This window comes from Protomyctophum parallelum (genome assembly GCF_964188405.1).
Source record: "Protomyctophum parallelum genome assembly, chromosome: 14".
Lineage (NCBI taxonomy): Eukaryota > Metazoa > Chordata > Actinopteri > Myctophiformes > Myctophidae > Protomyctophum > Protomyctophum parallelum.
In genome coordinates this window covers 44,848,668-44,861,877 of record NC_139709.1, presented here as the reverse complement: position 1 = coordinate 44,861,877, position 13,210 = coordinate 44,848,668, and the positions used below count along the sequence as shown (strand labels likewise).

Here is a 13,210-nt window from a genome sequence, read left to right as displayed (position 1 = left end):
GATATTCAGACATTGAACGGACATTATCTAAGAGGTTAGAGGCACTGGCCATGAGCGTATTATCTTGTCAGGGAGCATAGCCCGGCCTACTGTATCTCTCATCTCTGTGAGTAAATGTTCTGGCATTTCTATAGCGCCTTTATTGAAAGTTCTTTGCAATGAGCTTTTACATTCACACATTCACAATCACATTCACATTCACACACTGATGGTGAAGGCAACCATTTAAGCTACTGGGCATCAGCCTGATAATCTGGATCAGTTGGGGGTGTCATGCTCAAGGACACTTCGACACAAAGGCATGACATGACGCTACTGTGAGACGCAACTTGGCCTGTTGTAGCGCCACCATGAGGCTGATTTGAAAACTGTCAAGTGGCATTTCTTCCTCAGCCTATCCACACTTTTCCTGGGCTGTGTGTGCTCCAGTTCCTGTCGATTTGATCCAATGGATGCCAATGAAACTGGTCAGATGACCAATGATCTCCAATGAAATCCACTGGAAAGTGTATTTGGATGGCTGGTGCAAGGAGAAGTCATCACGCTAAATATCATAACTGAAGTTGTGGACATTGAATGAAGTGATGCACATCAGTTTTAAATACCTATTTCGTTTTAAATACCAATTTCTAAGTTTTTAATGAACAATTTCTAAACAGTATTCAGAAAACGAACCATATTGTTTGTTTGTTTTGTAATTTACCATTTATATATTTGACAAACACCAAACCGTATTCTGAATACTGTTTGTCAAATGGCCGTAAAATACACGGACCAATATGGGACTCGAGGAAGTCATAGGGCAGTGGAACTGTTACATCACCAAAGATAGCAAACCTACATAAGTTCAAGACCCTCAAGTCACAGTCTGCCCCTGAGTAAAAGACAAGAGCGCACCATGTCCAAATTTCCACGAGAAGGCAGTGTGGGGAAAATCGTACCCCCACTCGCTCTCCCTCCCCTTCAGCACCTCTTCCGTTCGGAACAAGGCTCCATCCTTTCCCTAGTGCCGTCAGCGAACCACACTGTCTGACAAAATGGCACTTTATAATTTCAAGAAGATTATGGTGGTTCCTTCCGCCAAGGTAAGTTTTTCGCTTACAATCACGTTTCGTAAACGACCGGAGATGATATCGCTGCTTTAGTTTTGTGATTTGAACAGTCTTTAAGCCGTTTAAATGCCAGTCAGTTGTCAGAGTTCAGACACGTGTTGTGGTACTAGTGGTAGCATTGCGTACTGTGGAAAACAGACACGTTACACATAACATAGCACTAGCAGTGTGTTGTTGACGTGAACGGACATTTAAATTTGTCGGGCGATACCGAAGAAGGTAGTTGCTGTGCGTTGTAGCGATACTGACTATCCGATAGTGTTTGTTTATGACAGTGACAGATACAATAACATAAGTTAGAGCTAGCTATGTGGCTACGTGTAGCTCTGATCTAGAGCTTTAGCAAGTTCTCCTGAACCAGTGCTAAGCTAAGTGTAACTTCCTCAGTAGTGGCATGCTGTCTATAATGAATATGAATAGTGCAGACTTTTGACTGTTTTGTTTGTAGCTCAATGGTTTTAATCTACGATCGAATATTGATGTTCAGTTAGGATATAGCCACGAGAATCTAAAATTTTGGGCTAAGACACACACACACACACACACACACACACACACACACACACACACACACACACACACACACACACACACACACACACACACACACACACACACACACACACAATTTCAATTCAAAGGAGATTTATTGGCATGAGAAAACAAACGTTTACATTGCCAAAGCAAGTACAATACATTAAAAACTGTGACATAAAATGTAAACCATGACCTCTGGCCGATGACATGAAGTGGTACCTGATGATGTTTTGCATTGCTAGTAGTTGTTCAACGGGGCAGCAAGCACCATTGTCACCCATCTAATGCTGCTCTCCTTCCTCCATACAGGATTTCATCGACTTGACTTTATCTAAAACGCAGCGGAAGACTCCGACAGTGGTACACAAACATTACCAGATCCATCGCATTCGACACTTCTACATGCGCAAAGTTAAATACACACAGCAGAACTACCATGACAGACTCAGCCAAATCCTCACAGACTTCCCCAAGCTGGATGTAAGTTAAAGAAATATAAACTCTACCTCTCTCCCTTTTCTACCATTCCTGTGCATGATTAAGGGCTATACCAATACACTGGGCTCCACTTTCATCTGTCTCTCATATGCTGTAGCAAGATTATTACATGGTGGTGGTTGTTGTTGTGGTGTGTGTGTGTGTGTGTGCGTGTGCGTGTGCACGTGCTGCCTGTGATACAGTTGTTATGACTTATACAGGTGTTATTGTTTTCTTTTTCTTCAGGATATCCATCCATTCTATGCCGACTTGATGAACGTGTTGTATGATAAAGACCATTACAAACTGGCTTTGGGTCAGATTAACATTGCCAAGAATTTGATTGACAAGTAAGTGTGTGTGTGTGCCCCTCCAAAATAGCACATGTACAAGCGCACAACTCAATGCGATGAGACGTATTGTGAGCTAATAGACAATTGTACTGTTGGAATGTTGTAAACTTTTTGCAAAACTAGTATTTATTTTAAAATGTTTTGCTGTGTCTGTGTCTTTAATTTATTGTAGTGTGAATTAACTTTTTCTAATGCCACTCGTGTCTCTTCAGCGTGGCCAAAGACTATGTTCGTCTGATGAAGTACGGAGACTCTCTGTACCGCTGTAAACAGCTGAAGAGGGCAGCCCTGGGGCGTATGTGCACCATCCTCAGGCGACAGAAGCAGAGCCTTGAGTACCTGGAACAAGGTATTGTTAAAGATAATACATTTGTATCTCTCTTTACATTTTTACAAAATGTCAAAGTGCTAGGTTTAATAATAGTGGCATAAAAATAGCAACGGCAAAAACATAAGACCCGCTTGTAAAACGAATTAATGTATGTATGTTTCTAGTCCATTTTTAAAAGCGGTGGTAGACTGTGGGGTTCTGAAGTGTTTGGGGAGGGCATTCCATAGATGTGGAGCAGAAGGCATGTTACTGTGTGTGTTGTGTTTAGTCTATTGTATACATTTGTTATACTTTGTCCTGTATAACATAAATTCAGTTTTTGTTTCTTTGAGGAGACATTTAAAATAACCTCCCTCCCTCACTTTGTGCTGTTTTCTTTGTTTTAATTTTTTTGACAGTCCGTCAGCATCTGTCACGTCTGCCTTCCATTGACCCCAACACAAGAACCCTTCTGCTTTGTGGTTACCCAAATGTCGGCAAGTCCAGCTTCATCAACAAGGTATGCAGACATATTGGAATATGTGTGATCGGATTCAGTGGAAACATTTTTTAATGTTGTCCTTTCATATGTTGTATGTGGCACTTCTTTATGAATTAACACTTTACTGATGAACACTCGTGTCTACACATTCTACGGTACACACAGAGGCACCCCCCTATGCTACAAATGTTCAGGGGATGGTCCAGCCTAAATGTGTTCTTGTGTAGGCTGTCTAAATGATAAGCAGTTCACTGGCATCATCTGTGTAAACAACGGCAGCCATGCTTTGCTGCCATATTGCAATTCCGACATGCAAAGGATAAAATAAAGTCTATGATGTCGTCATAACACCACACACTGTAGTGAGTAGCCTTCTACCCAGAGAGACGGGACAGGTCTGTCTTGTCCCTTCTCAACTCATATTAGGCGATAAGGCTACACCAGTTATCTGTTATTGTTGATTTAATATAAATCACCAAATCACTGTCCATTTAGAGACAAGCCTACTGTAACCTGGTAATCTTAATACATCCTTTAGAATCTGCTTCTCAAGAACATTATTGTGTAAAGTATTGGAAGAGAAATTTTAAATGTGTGACAGGCATAGATTATCAACTACACATGGCACCTGTGTCTTCTGTTTATTTTTATGCATATAATTTATTTTACTTTATTTTGTATTTTATTTATTAACACACAGCAGTTTTGTACTTAGAGGTGAAGTATTTATAAAGATGGTTAAATCCAATCAGCCAAAGGGGACAGCTACCCCAGACAGTCACACCCACACAACACTAGCCAGAACAGAAGTGGCTGACAGCAGAATAGCATGGGAATAGATTTAAAGTGAACACGTTCATGTGACATGCCTGTGTGCGTTGATTAAAATAACATACAAAATATGAATATTGAAATTTTTTGCCGGTCTCGTTTTAGAATATTTAGGGCCACACCAGTCTGTTTCAACTTATAGGTGCTTTGCATAACCCCTATCGGTGATAGCCTTTTGTGGACAGCTATAAAATTAACTTTTAACACTAACATGGTGTGAAATGTTTTCCTCAGGTCACCAGGGCCGATGTTGACGTGCAGCCCTATGCTTTCACCACCAAGTCCTTGTTTGTGGGCCACATGGACTACAAGTATCTTCGCTGGCAGGTAATATGGTGCTTATTGCTCTGTAAAATCATAGTGTTAATCGACCCATAAATGTTCCATTTGCAAGCTCTTCTTTTTTTTTATATATTTTTTATCCCACGAACCCATTTTTTCACACAGTGTCAATTATCTATGTAATCCTGGGTGCTACACTTCCTCTGCCAACCTGGGGGGGCAGCAGACTGAGGTAGTTTAGGGGGAGGTAGTTTAGAGACTTTTGTGAGGGTGCAAGCTCTTCTGGCTTAAATTCACGCTATTGAAGTGCTGAACTGTTGTATTGAGGCTGTCTTTCTAAATGTACAGTATATTGCTGTCTGCATATTTGTCCACCGGAGAACGTCCACACCTTTTAGGCTGCATTTTTCACTTTAGTGTAGTGCAATGAATAAAATGGTGAGAAGTAGGAAACAAACATACAAGGACACATTTAGGATTATCAATGCGTTCAGGTGACTAGCAATGATTGTTCAAGAGATGCCGCACTTTGGGGACCTGGCGGGGAGTTCAGTTGACTTTCTTCTTTCTAAACCCAGCATGTGTCTCTACTGTCTCCAGGTTGTGGACACACCCGGCATCCTGGACCACCCCCTGGAGGAGAGGAACACCATTGAGATGCAGGCCATCACGGCACTGGCCCACCTGCGCTCGGCCGTGCTGTACATCATGGATCTGTCGGAGCAGTGCGGTAACACGTTGCCTCAGCAGCTGGAGCTCTTCAACAGCATCAGACCGCTCTTTGCTAACAAGGTACGCACTCAGACTCACACACTCATCACACTCGGTACGCGATTGTTGTCAAATAGCTATTAATCACTACCTCACTTGGTGTTTACTGCTTGTACGTTTTACTACCCAGTCACACACTCTATGTAACTAAATAGTCTTCCTTGCACTGGATGTACTTTGGCATCGGACCGTAGGTAACAACTCGACATAATAGTGTCTTTTATCTGGTTTATTATTGTGTTGCCATTCACACCAACACACTCACACCAACTAAACACTGCACAAAATCAGGTTATAAACCTACAGAAGGAAACACAAACAAGTGGAACAACAATTACTAGCATGCAATATCTCTAATAATAACTGTACATTGAATGAATATGCTATGTTTGTCGCACAAAGTACGCTCATGAATTCTTACCGGCTGTCACACGCGATGCTCAAAGATAGAATGCTAACAAACACACACACCGGACACGCATGTCGCACATGCGCAGTAGAGTAGACTATCCAACGGTAGACTATCTGACGGTAAACAATACTATAATATAACCTCAAACAACCCCCTAAACACACACAGAAAAATACAGAAACCCCCCAATTACTTTAAAGACACACCACCATATGTAAAATAAACCCCACCTTACTGGAATCTCTAAAGTAAAAACATACACATAAGTTGTTGAAGTGAAAGTGCGTCACATCATGCCCTGACTCAAATGTCCACCAGATGGCACTGATCACACATACATGCTCGTATAAAATATAATGCAACATATAATGCTAAATGCAAATGTTTCAAGATGGGACTGATTTCTGAAAGTGAAAAGCTGCTGTTGTCTTGTTCCGCCAGCCTTTGCTTGTTGTGGCCAACAAATGTGATGTGAAGAAGATCAGTGAGCTGACTGAGGAAAACCAGGTGAGTACTTTCAGCCTCGGGGCCCCAAATCAGCTGTATGGTGGACACATTTGCAAACTAGAATACACACAATAGGCTTTGGCGTTATCTATGTTTGTTATACCGTCATACCCTTTTGACACTACTGAGGTATACTGTGTGTGTGACAGTTGTGTTTAAAAATAATTATGAACAATATGTTCTTTCTTTTTTCATGTTATTTGTTTTGTTTTATATAAGTGCTGTAGTGATACACGTTTCTGAGATGTTGACTACTCAGTTAAGATCAAACTGCCCTCTGTTGGTGCATTCTGTGCATTACAATAATACAGAAACACTGTACCAATAGAAAGAGGGGTGACAGTATTGAAAATCATACAGTTGGTATTTATACCTCCCAAGCCTAGTGCACTAGAGTTTCAATGTTAAGATTTTCTCTATGAGCTGAGTAGAATAGAATATCATGTATTGATGACCAGCTCACTACCTGTAATTTAGACGTTTCCCCTGTTTTCTTTGAGGTGAACTCTGTTCACAGCAGTCAGCAACTCAGCATTGTCTGAACTGCTCAGAATTGATATGGTTTTCATCTGCGCTACTTATGACATGACATGTCCAAAGCTTATGACCCTAAGCATGTCCTTTATTTTGGCAGAAAATCTTTACAGACCTCTCTGCCGAAGGTATCCCTGTTATTGAGACCAGCACCCTGACAGAGGAGGGGGTGATGAAGGTGAAGACAGAGGTAAGTTCATCAGACATTAGAGTTGGACTAATTAATGTTTTGAGTGCTGTACAGTAAAGCCATTTATTGATCCCTTATTGACCTCCTGGTGGAGATAATGCGTTCTGCTCCATATATCTCTGTCTGCAGCTAATGTTTCATCACTGAGGATACGTCCCAGTTGCATCCATGCAATGTATTTTCGTTCTGAGGTATTCTATTTATAGTGACTCATAGGAATGTGACAACCAGGTATAGTCTGGTGACCACCAGAGACGGTTGACAGCCGGAATGTAGATGGCACCCCGGGAGCAGTAGGGGTTAGCGCCCCAGCCTGCATCCTCCGTGAGGAGGAAGCCCAAAAACCTTCGATGAGGCTTTTAGGAGGGCCATTCGAGCCGCAAGTGGAGCCTGCAGTACTACCGTTGCCCAGCGGTGGAGCCTGCGGAACCATTGCGGCTCAAGAATCCACCACTCCTGAATGAAGTGTCTGGTGCTGGGAGTCTGGTGCAACGCACAGGTCCTCGCTGTACTCCTGGTGAGAGCAGGAGTGGACCTGGTGAGATGTAGGAGGGGCCCGGACAGGAGGCAACCCACAGCCTAGTCCCTCCACATGCCAGAATTGTACCTCTCAGTCCTGGCATCTTAGTTCCGGAGTGGTTCCAACGGATTGTGTGGCCCTTGTCTTTCCCTAGTGGGTCTGATCGAGGGTAGCTACTGGGACGTAAGTCGGGACTTGATCACCCCGGCTGGGTCACCCGAGTGAGGGGTATGATGTTCGCAAGACCCGAAACCCTGATGACCTTGGGATACATCACTGAGGATACGTCCCAGTTGCATCCATGCAATGTAGTTTCATAGAACATTTCATGGTAGGGGTTCAATGCCTTGCTCAAGGGCACTTCAGCGGTGGTAATTTTAACGTGCCGGTCCGGGGATACGAACTAGCGACCTTCCGATATCAAGACCGCTCCGCAAACCGTTCGGCCACCACTGCCCCTATTGCATTCAGAGACCTTCCAATACATGGGTCTTGATGATAAATATTCTAACATGTTTCTCTCTGCTTCCCAGGCATGTGACAAGCTCCTTTCCCACCGTGTTGACGGCAAGATGAGAGGAAAGAAGGTCCACGATGTTCTCAACAGACTCCACCTGGCCGTGCCCTCCAAGAGAGACGAGAAGGTAACACACCCTCTGTTCTGTCTCCAAAGGGCGGCTTTTGAGGTGTCATCAGAATCTTTTAGATTTTTGGAATGTCAGACTGCTCGGAGACAGCGTTTTTTGCCAGATTAAAAACAATCACACCCGTGTGACGCGAGGGGCGCTATTATCATCATAAAACATCTCATTCTGGCCAATCACAATTTGCGTCCTCACTTTTCCATCTTCACTTTTGTCTTCAATGTTTGTGTTTACACAAACCCGGAAAGCTGGGCATAGGAGGGGCTAGCGGCCTCTCAAAAATATATAATATACCCCCTAAAGGGGTCAAAATTACACCTCTCACTGAAAGTGAGGCTCTGAAGGCAGTAGTTTAGAAAGCCAAAATTGTAATCAAGATATTTGTATTAATTGTGCAGCCCATGTATGGTGTCACTGCTCACACAGGCTGCACACTCTGGCATGTTAACATGAGCATCACATGCATGCTGCACGAACTTCCTCAAAAGCTCAACCTAGTGCTGTAACCAGAATGGTTGCCATAACTCTTTCTTATGGTGTTGTCCCATCAGTTTCAGAAAGGTAATTTCTCATGTCTTTTTATTTCTTTTATCAGGTGAGGCTGCCATTTATCCCAGAGGGAGCCTTGAATCGCAGAAAGGCTATGGAGGTGGACGGACCCAAACGCAAAACGGTATGTAATGCCGCTTAACCGAATCAAAGTTCACCATTATATGACCCTTGAAATCCAGTAGCACAAAACTTGGTTATATATCAACAATGAAAGTTAATGGATATTGCAATAAAACATAATTTTATGAATACAATTTGCTTAGCTTAGCTAAAGAGCTACTGCTTGTTTTATTCAGGAGAAATAAGTTTGTCCTGATCAAAATTGAGTGTGCAGTCACATTTTCAAATCTTCCATTTATGTTTTCATATCCTATTCATATCAATTAGATTTTTTATTGACAATGGAAAAATAATACGATACATTGCCTTTTTAGTTTGAAGGCTGTATTTTCATTGCATTTGTAAGGAATTTGTTAAGAACCCATGCAACCTAACCACTGGCGTGAGTGTACTTTTTGGATGTTTATATAAATTCATACCTCGTAAAACCTCAGGTATGACGAAGCCTTTGGTAGTAGTAGAATCGGCTATAGACTTTCATTGACTAACTCTTTCTCCTTTTATTCTTTTCATGAAACTTAATTTCATTCTGTGTAGGAGAGAGACCTGGAGATGGAGCTTGGCGATGATTACATTCTGGACCTGCAGAGTAAGTGATGATCACTGTATTAATTTGTAACACTTGACCTTCATGATGTTCATCTCTATCTATCCGTTTTGTATCTATTAGCGATGCATATTTACAGTATGTATTTGTCCTCACATAAACTGTAAACTCCTCAGTGTTCATTTAACTTGGAGTGCAAATTAAACTGAGTAAATGTAGAAGGTATGTATAGTACCGGCATCTGCTTACCGAGTTGTTTGTTTGCAGAATACTGGGATCTCATGAATGCAGAAGAGAAACAGGATAAGATTCCTGAGATCTGGGAGGGTCATAACATTGCCGATTACATCGACCCTGACATCATGACGGTGAGCACAAGAAACACCACAGAATTCCTCTCCATTAGTACTGTACTGTTGTGCGGAAATGTTGAATCGGTAGACTGGATATTTCCGATGCACAAGAGTATACATTAACCATAACATTAACCATTCTTTATTATAATTTGTTTAATTTCTTTGAAAAACTATCACAATCATAGTCATTCGTCTGAGATCTTGTTCAAGAATCGTATCAAATCGTGAATTGGGTCATCACCATGAATGATCTTTATTGCATTTCCAAGATTCATTATCAAGTGCATTCATAATCATAACTTAAAAGGCACCATATTTGTCATGGCTGCACCCTAGTGGTCAAAAAGGGAATTTATCTCATTTCCATTCGATACCTGTTGAGAGTACAGGTATGTTATGTTTATGTTATCAACCAAAAGCTCAATATGTAACTATGTCAATATGCTCTAGGGCAGGGGTGCCCACACTTTTCTGACTTGAGAGCTACTTTCAAAATGATTTATTACATATAACTTTGTAATTCTACTGATGTTTGTATTGCATTGTTGGTTTGAGTTGGTTTATATATTTATTTACATTCTATATTTTTAGGGGCATGTCATGTGGTCTACCTTCCTGAACAGCCTTTGTGATCTACTGCTAGTTCACCATCTACCTTTTGGGCACTCCTGCTCTAGAGTCTTTCAAATGCATTAAAACACATTGATAACGTAACTAATTAATGGCTTCCTTGAAAATCTAACAAACCCCTGTATTCTTTGGAAAAATGGGTCATAGTCGGTACGGTAGGCTAAATGTACCAGACCACCATTATGTTAATATTATTATTATTATTCTGTTTAAAAATATATAAAGGCGTTTACTCCTCTGTCCTTCTCAATCTGTTCCTGTCTCTCTCTCCCTGCCCCCGTCCTGCCCTCTGTACAGAAACTGGAGGATTTGGAGAAAGAGGAGGAGTTGAAGGAGCAGGCCGGGGAGTACGATGACGATGAGGAGAGTGAAGATGAGGAGATGCAGGAGATCCGAGCACTAGCCAAGCAGATCCGAAACAAGAAACAGCTCAAGGTTCTGCAATCCAAGGAGAAGGACGTCCATGGGCCACGCATGCCCAGGACCAAGACCAAGGTGGCCACATGTCCACCCTGTGCCGAAATCTCAATTAGTTTCGATCAGTGGTTCTCAAACATTTAACTTTCAAGGACCCCCAAATTCTGAGGGTATACAAATGGAACCAAACGGATCCCTAAGTGTCCATTTAGTGTTCCGTTTGCACACTTTGAGTTACAGACCTTATAAAGGGTTAAAGTTATTTGTAATTTTTAACATCGCCTCTGTATAAAATGAAGCCATTTGTAAACATTTGTGGTGCATTAAACCTTTGTAACCAACCAGTTTGTTTTCTTGCAGGTTGAAAGAAAGATCCTGGAGAAGGAAATGGGCGACCTTGGTCTGGACATGACTAACAAAGATGATGTATGTTGTCCACACACTAGCACATTGCTACACTCCCCGAAATGTATTTTCACATCAGGTCATACCAATTTGATCCAATCACCAAAGTGAGCGGACACAATTGAAGCTGATAAATGAGTACTTTCTCCTGATTGGCTGAAAATGGTAACCAGCCTGTAAATGTATTTTCCATTCAATAACAGGGGTCTCCTCTCTCCAGCTCTTTAATAAACACTAGCAATGATTACCAAAACATATTACTTATATAATTATGAAAGTAAATAATTATAACCACAGCCTCCCTTTTCTTTAATAAATGGCCATAGTACTCTAAGCTAAGGCCTCACCTCGCAGTCAATTATTGCATTTATGTAAATGCATTATTATTGAATATGTTCCCTCCATCTTCTTTCAGAGCCATTATGTTGAAAATGCCCGGCGGTCTCGCAGCCTTGTTGCTAAGAAACGCAAGCGTGAGGTCTCTGCCCCGCCCACCTCTAGAACCCGAAGTCAGAGCGCCTCCCGCCCACCTCGAGACCAGTCTGGCATACGAGATCCCAAGGTACTCACTGACCCACGCACACAAACACACAGTGTAATATGGTTGCATATTATTAATTATCATATAATTATCTGCAAAACTATCCAGACATACAGTGTATTTAAGAAGTCAAGGGTTACTACCACTTGATTAAACTGTGCAGTTAGGATCATTTTATCAAGACATTGATTTGACTCCCGTCGCTGTGTCCCACGACACAATGTTGAAAATAATTAATCTAGTTTATTAGATTAATTACCCTTATTCCATTTTGAGAGGTAGTGGAGGCTTGACAACTCATTTTGTTTTTTGTTTTCTCAGATGGCGAGGAAGGTGATGAAGATGAGGAAGAATTCCCAGAAAGTCTTCAACGCGGATGGAAGGAAAGGCGAGGGAGACAGACACATCTTCGACCTCAAACCCAAGCACCTCCTGGCAGGGAAGAGGAAATCTGGTACCAACGACCGCAGATAAACTCTCCCCCCCAACCTTGTCTCTGGACTGTAAGGCTCTGGACTCTCACTTTGTACCAGTACACCTATGTTTTTTCATGAGCCTTTCCCTCATTCAGATCCAGTTCTTGTCCCAAGAAAGTGGAACATATTCGGCATGTTTAACATTCTTCCTGTGGGGCGTTGTATGTGTGATGTTGGGGTGTCGCCATGGAGGGCTGTGGCAACATAACTTCACAACAACACCAGGTTCTCTACTCTGGTCCTGGGGACACGCAGTGCATCTGATTTGCTGCCAAATCTGGGAGTAAGTTAGACCAGGGACACCAGATGAAGGCAGTGAACTAACTGTAGAATAGAAAGTTGTGTGTGTCTTCTGGGCTGGAGTTGAGACATACTGCAGCAACCATAGCCCACTTCGGTAGATACCCCACTTCGGTAACCGCTTCAGAGCTTATTAACCCATTGACGCCTGGTGCAACGTATACGTTGTTCTACCCTTGATGCCGGCACGCTCTCTGTGTCTCATCAGCTATTGCTATCCATGTAGCAACATAACTATTTTTAAAAAAATCATCAGAATTTGAAGGTTTTCAGAAACCTTAGGTCAGGCCCTAGAAGGCGTTCCCAGATTCGGCCTCAGGCATCAATGGGTTAAGGCCTATATACTTTGTTGTATAGCAAAAATAGAAGATCTACAAGTGCAGAGAGTTGTGAGCTTATAGATCTATTTAAAAAAAAATCAAAACGTGATTACAGTGGTTAATCTCTTCATTTTTTGTTGTGTACTCTACTAGTTTTGTTTAATTTAACAAGGAAATACAATGCCTTCCAACTCGTAAGTGAACTTCATCAGTGATGTTTGCTGAAGTTGCAACTTGTTAAAGTGATGGTTCATGGTTGATGGTTGTTTCCAGCACCAAATGTCTTCTGCAATATGACTCAACATCTGGGAAGTCAATAAATAACTACTAAAATGACAGCTTGTGTCTCACAGTGAATATTGTCAAAAGGTTTGCTAGTCCGGCAGCCTGGCTTGTGGGGTTGAAATTTTTTATTGGCCTCAAATATTATCTATATATGTACCGTACATACATTAATGAATCCACTTGCTGACCGGCTGTCAGTATTGAGCAATGTTTTTTATAGGGGTTTCTTGTGACCCTACCATTAACATCCAAACTTTACCTATCCTTATGCTTTAAGTA

At 41.8% G+C, this 13,210-nt stretch overlaps 1 protein-coding gene across 1 annotated transcript; it reads left to right on the top strand.

Moving 5' to 3' along the window:
• The first annotated feature begins 985 nt into the window (after positions 1–985).
• Positions 986–12,982, top strand: LOC310870794 (GTP-binding protein 4-like). Its single transcript, XM_083782111.1, has 17 exons — positions 986–1,085; positions 1,959–2,129; positions 2,373–2,476; positions 2,692–2,828; positions 3,209–3,309; positions 4,357–4,449; positions 5,005–5,196; positions 6,029–6,094; positions 6,729–6,818; positions 7,872–7,982; positions 8,578–8,655; positions 9,192–9,243; positions 9,469–9,569; positions 10,485–10,682; positions 10,965–11,030; positions 11,425–11,571; positions 11,872–12,982. Exons 1-17 carry the CDS (start codon positions 1,038–1,040, stop codon positions 12,022–12,024), a joined length of 1,908 nt encoding a protein of 635 aa, XP_083638237.1. The 5' UTR covers positions 986–1,037; the 3' UTR covers positions 12,025–12,982.
• Positions 12,983–13,210: the final 228 nt, after the last annotated feature.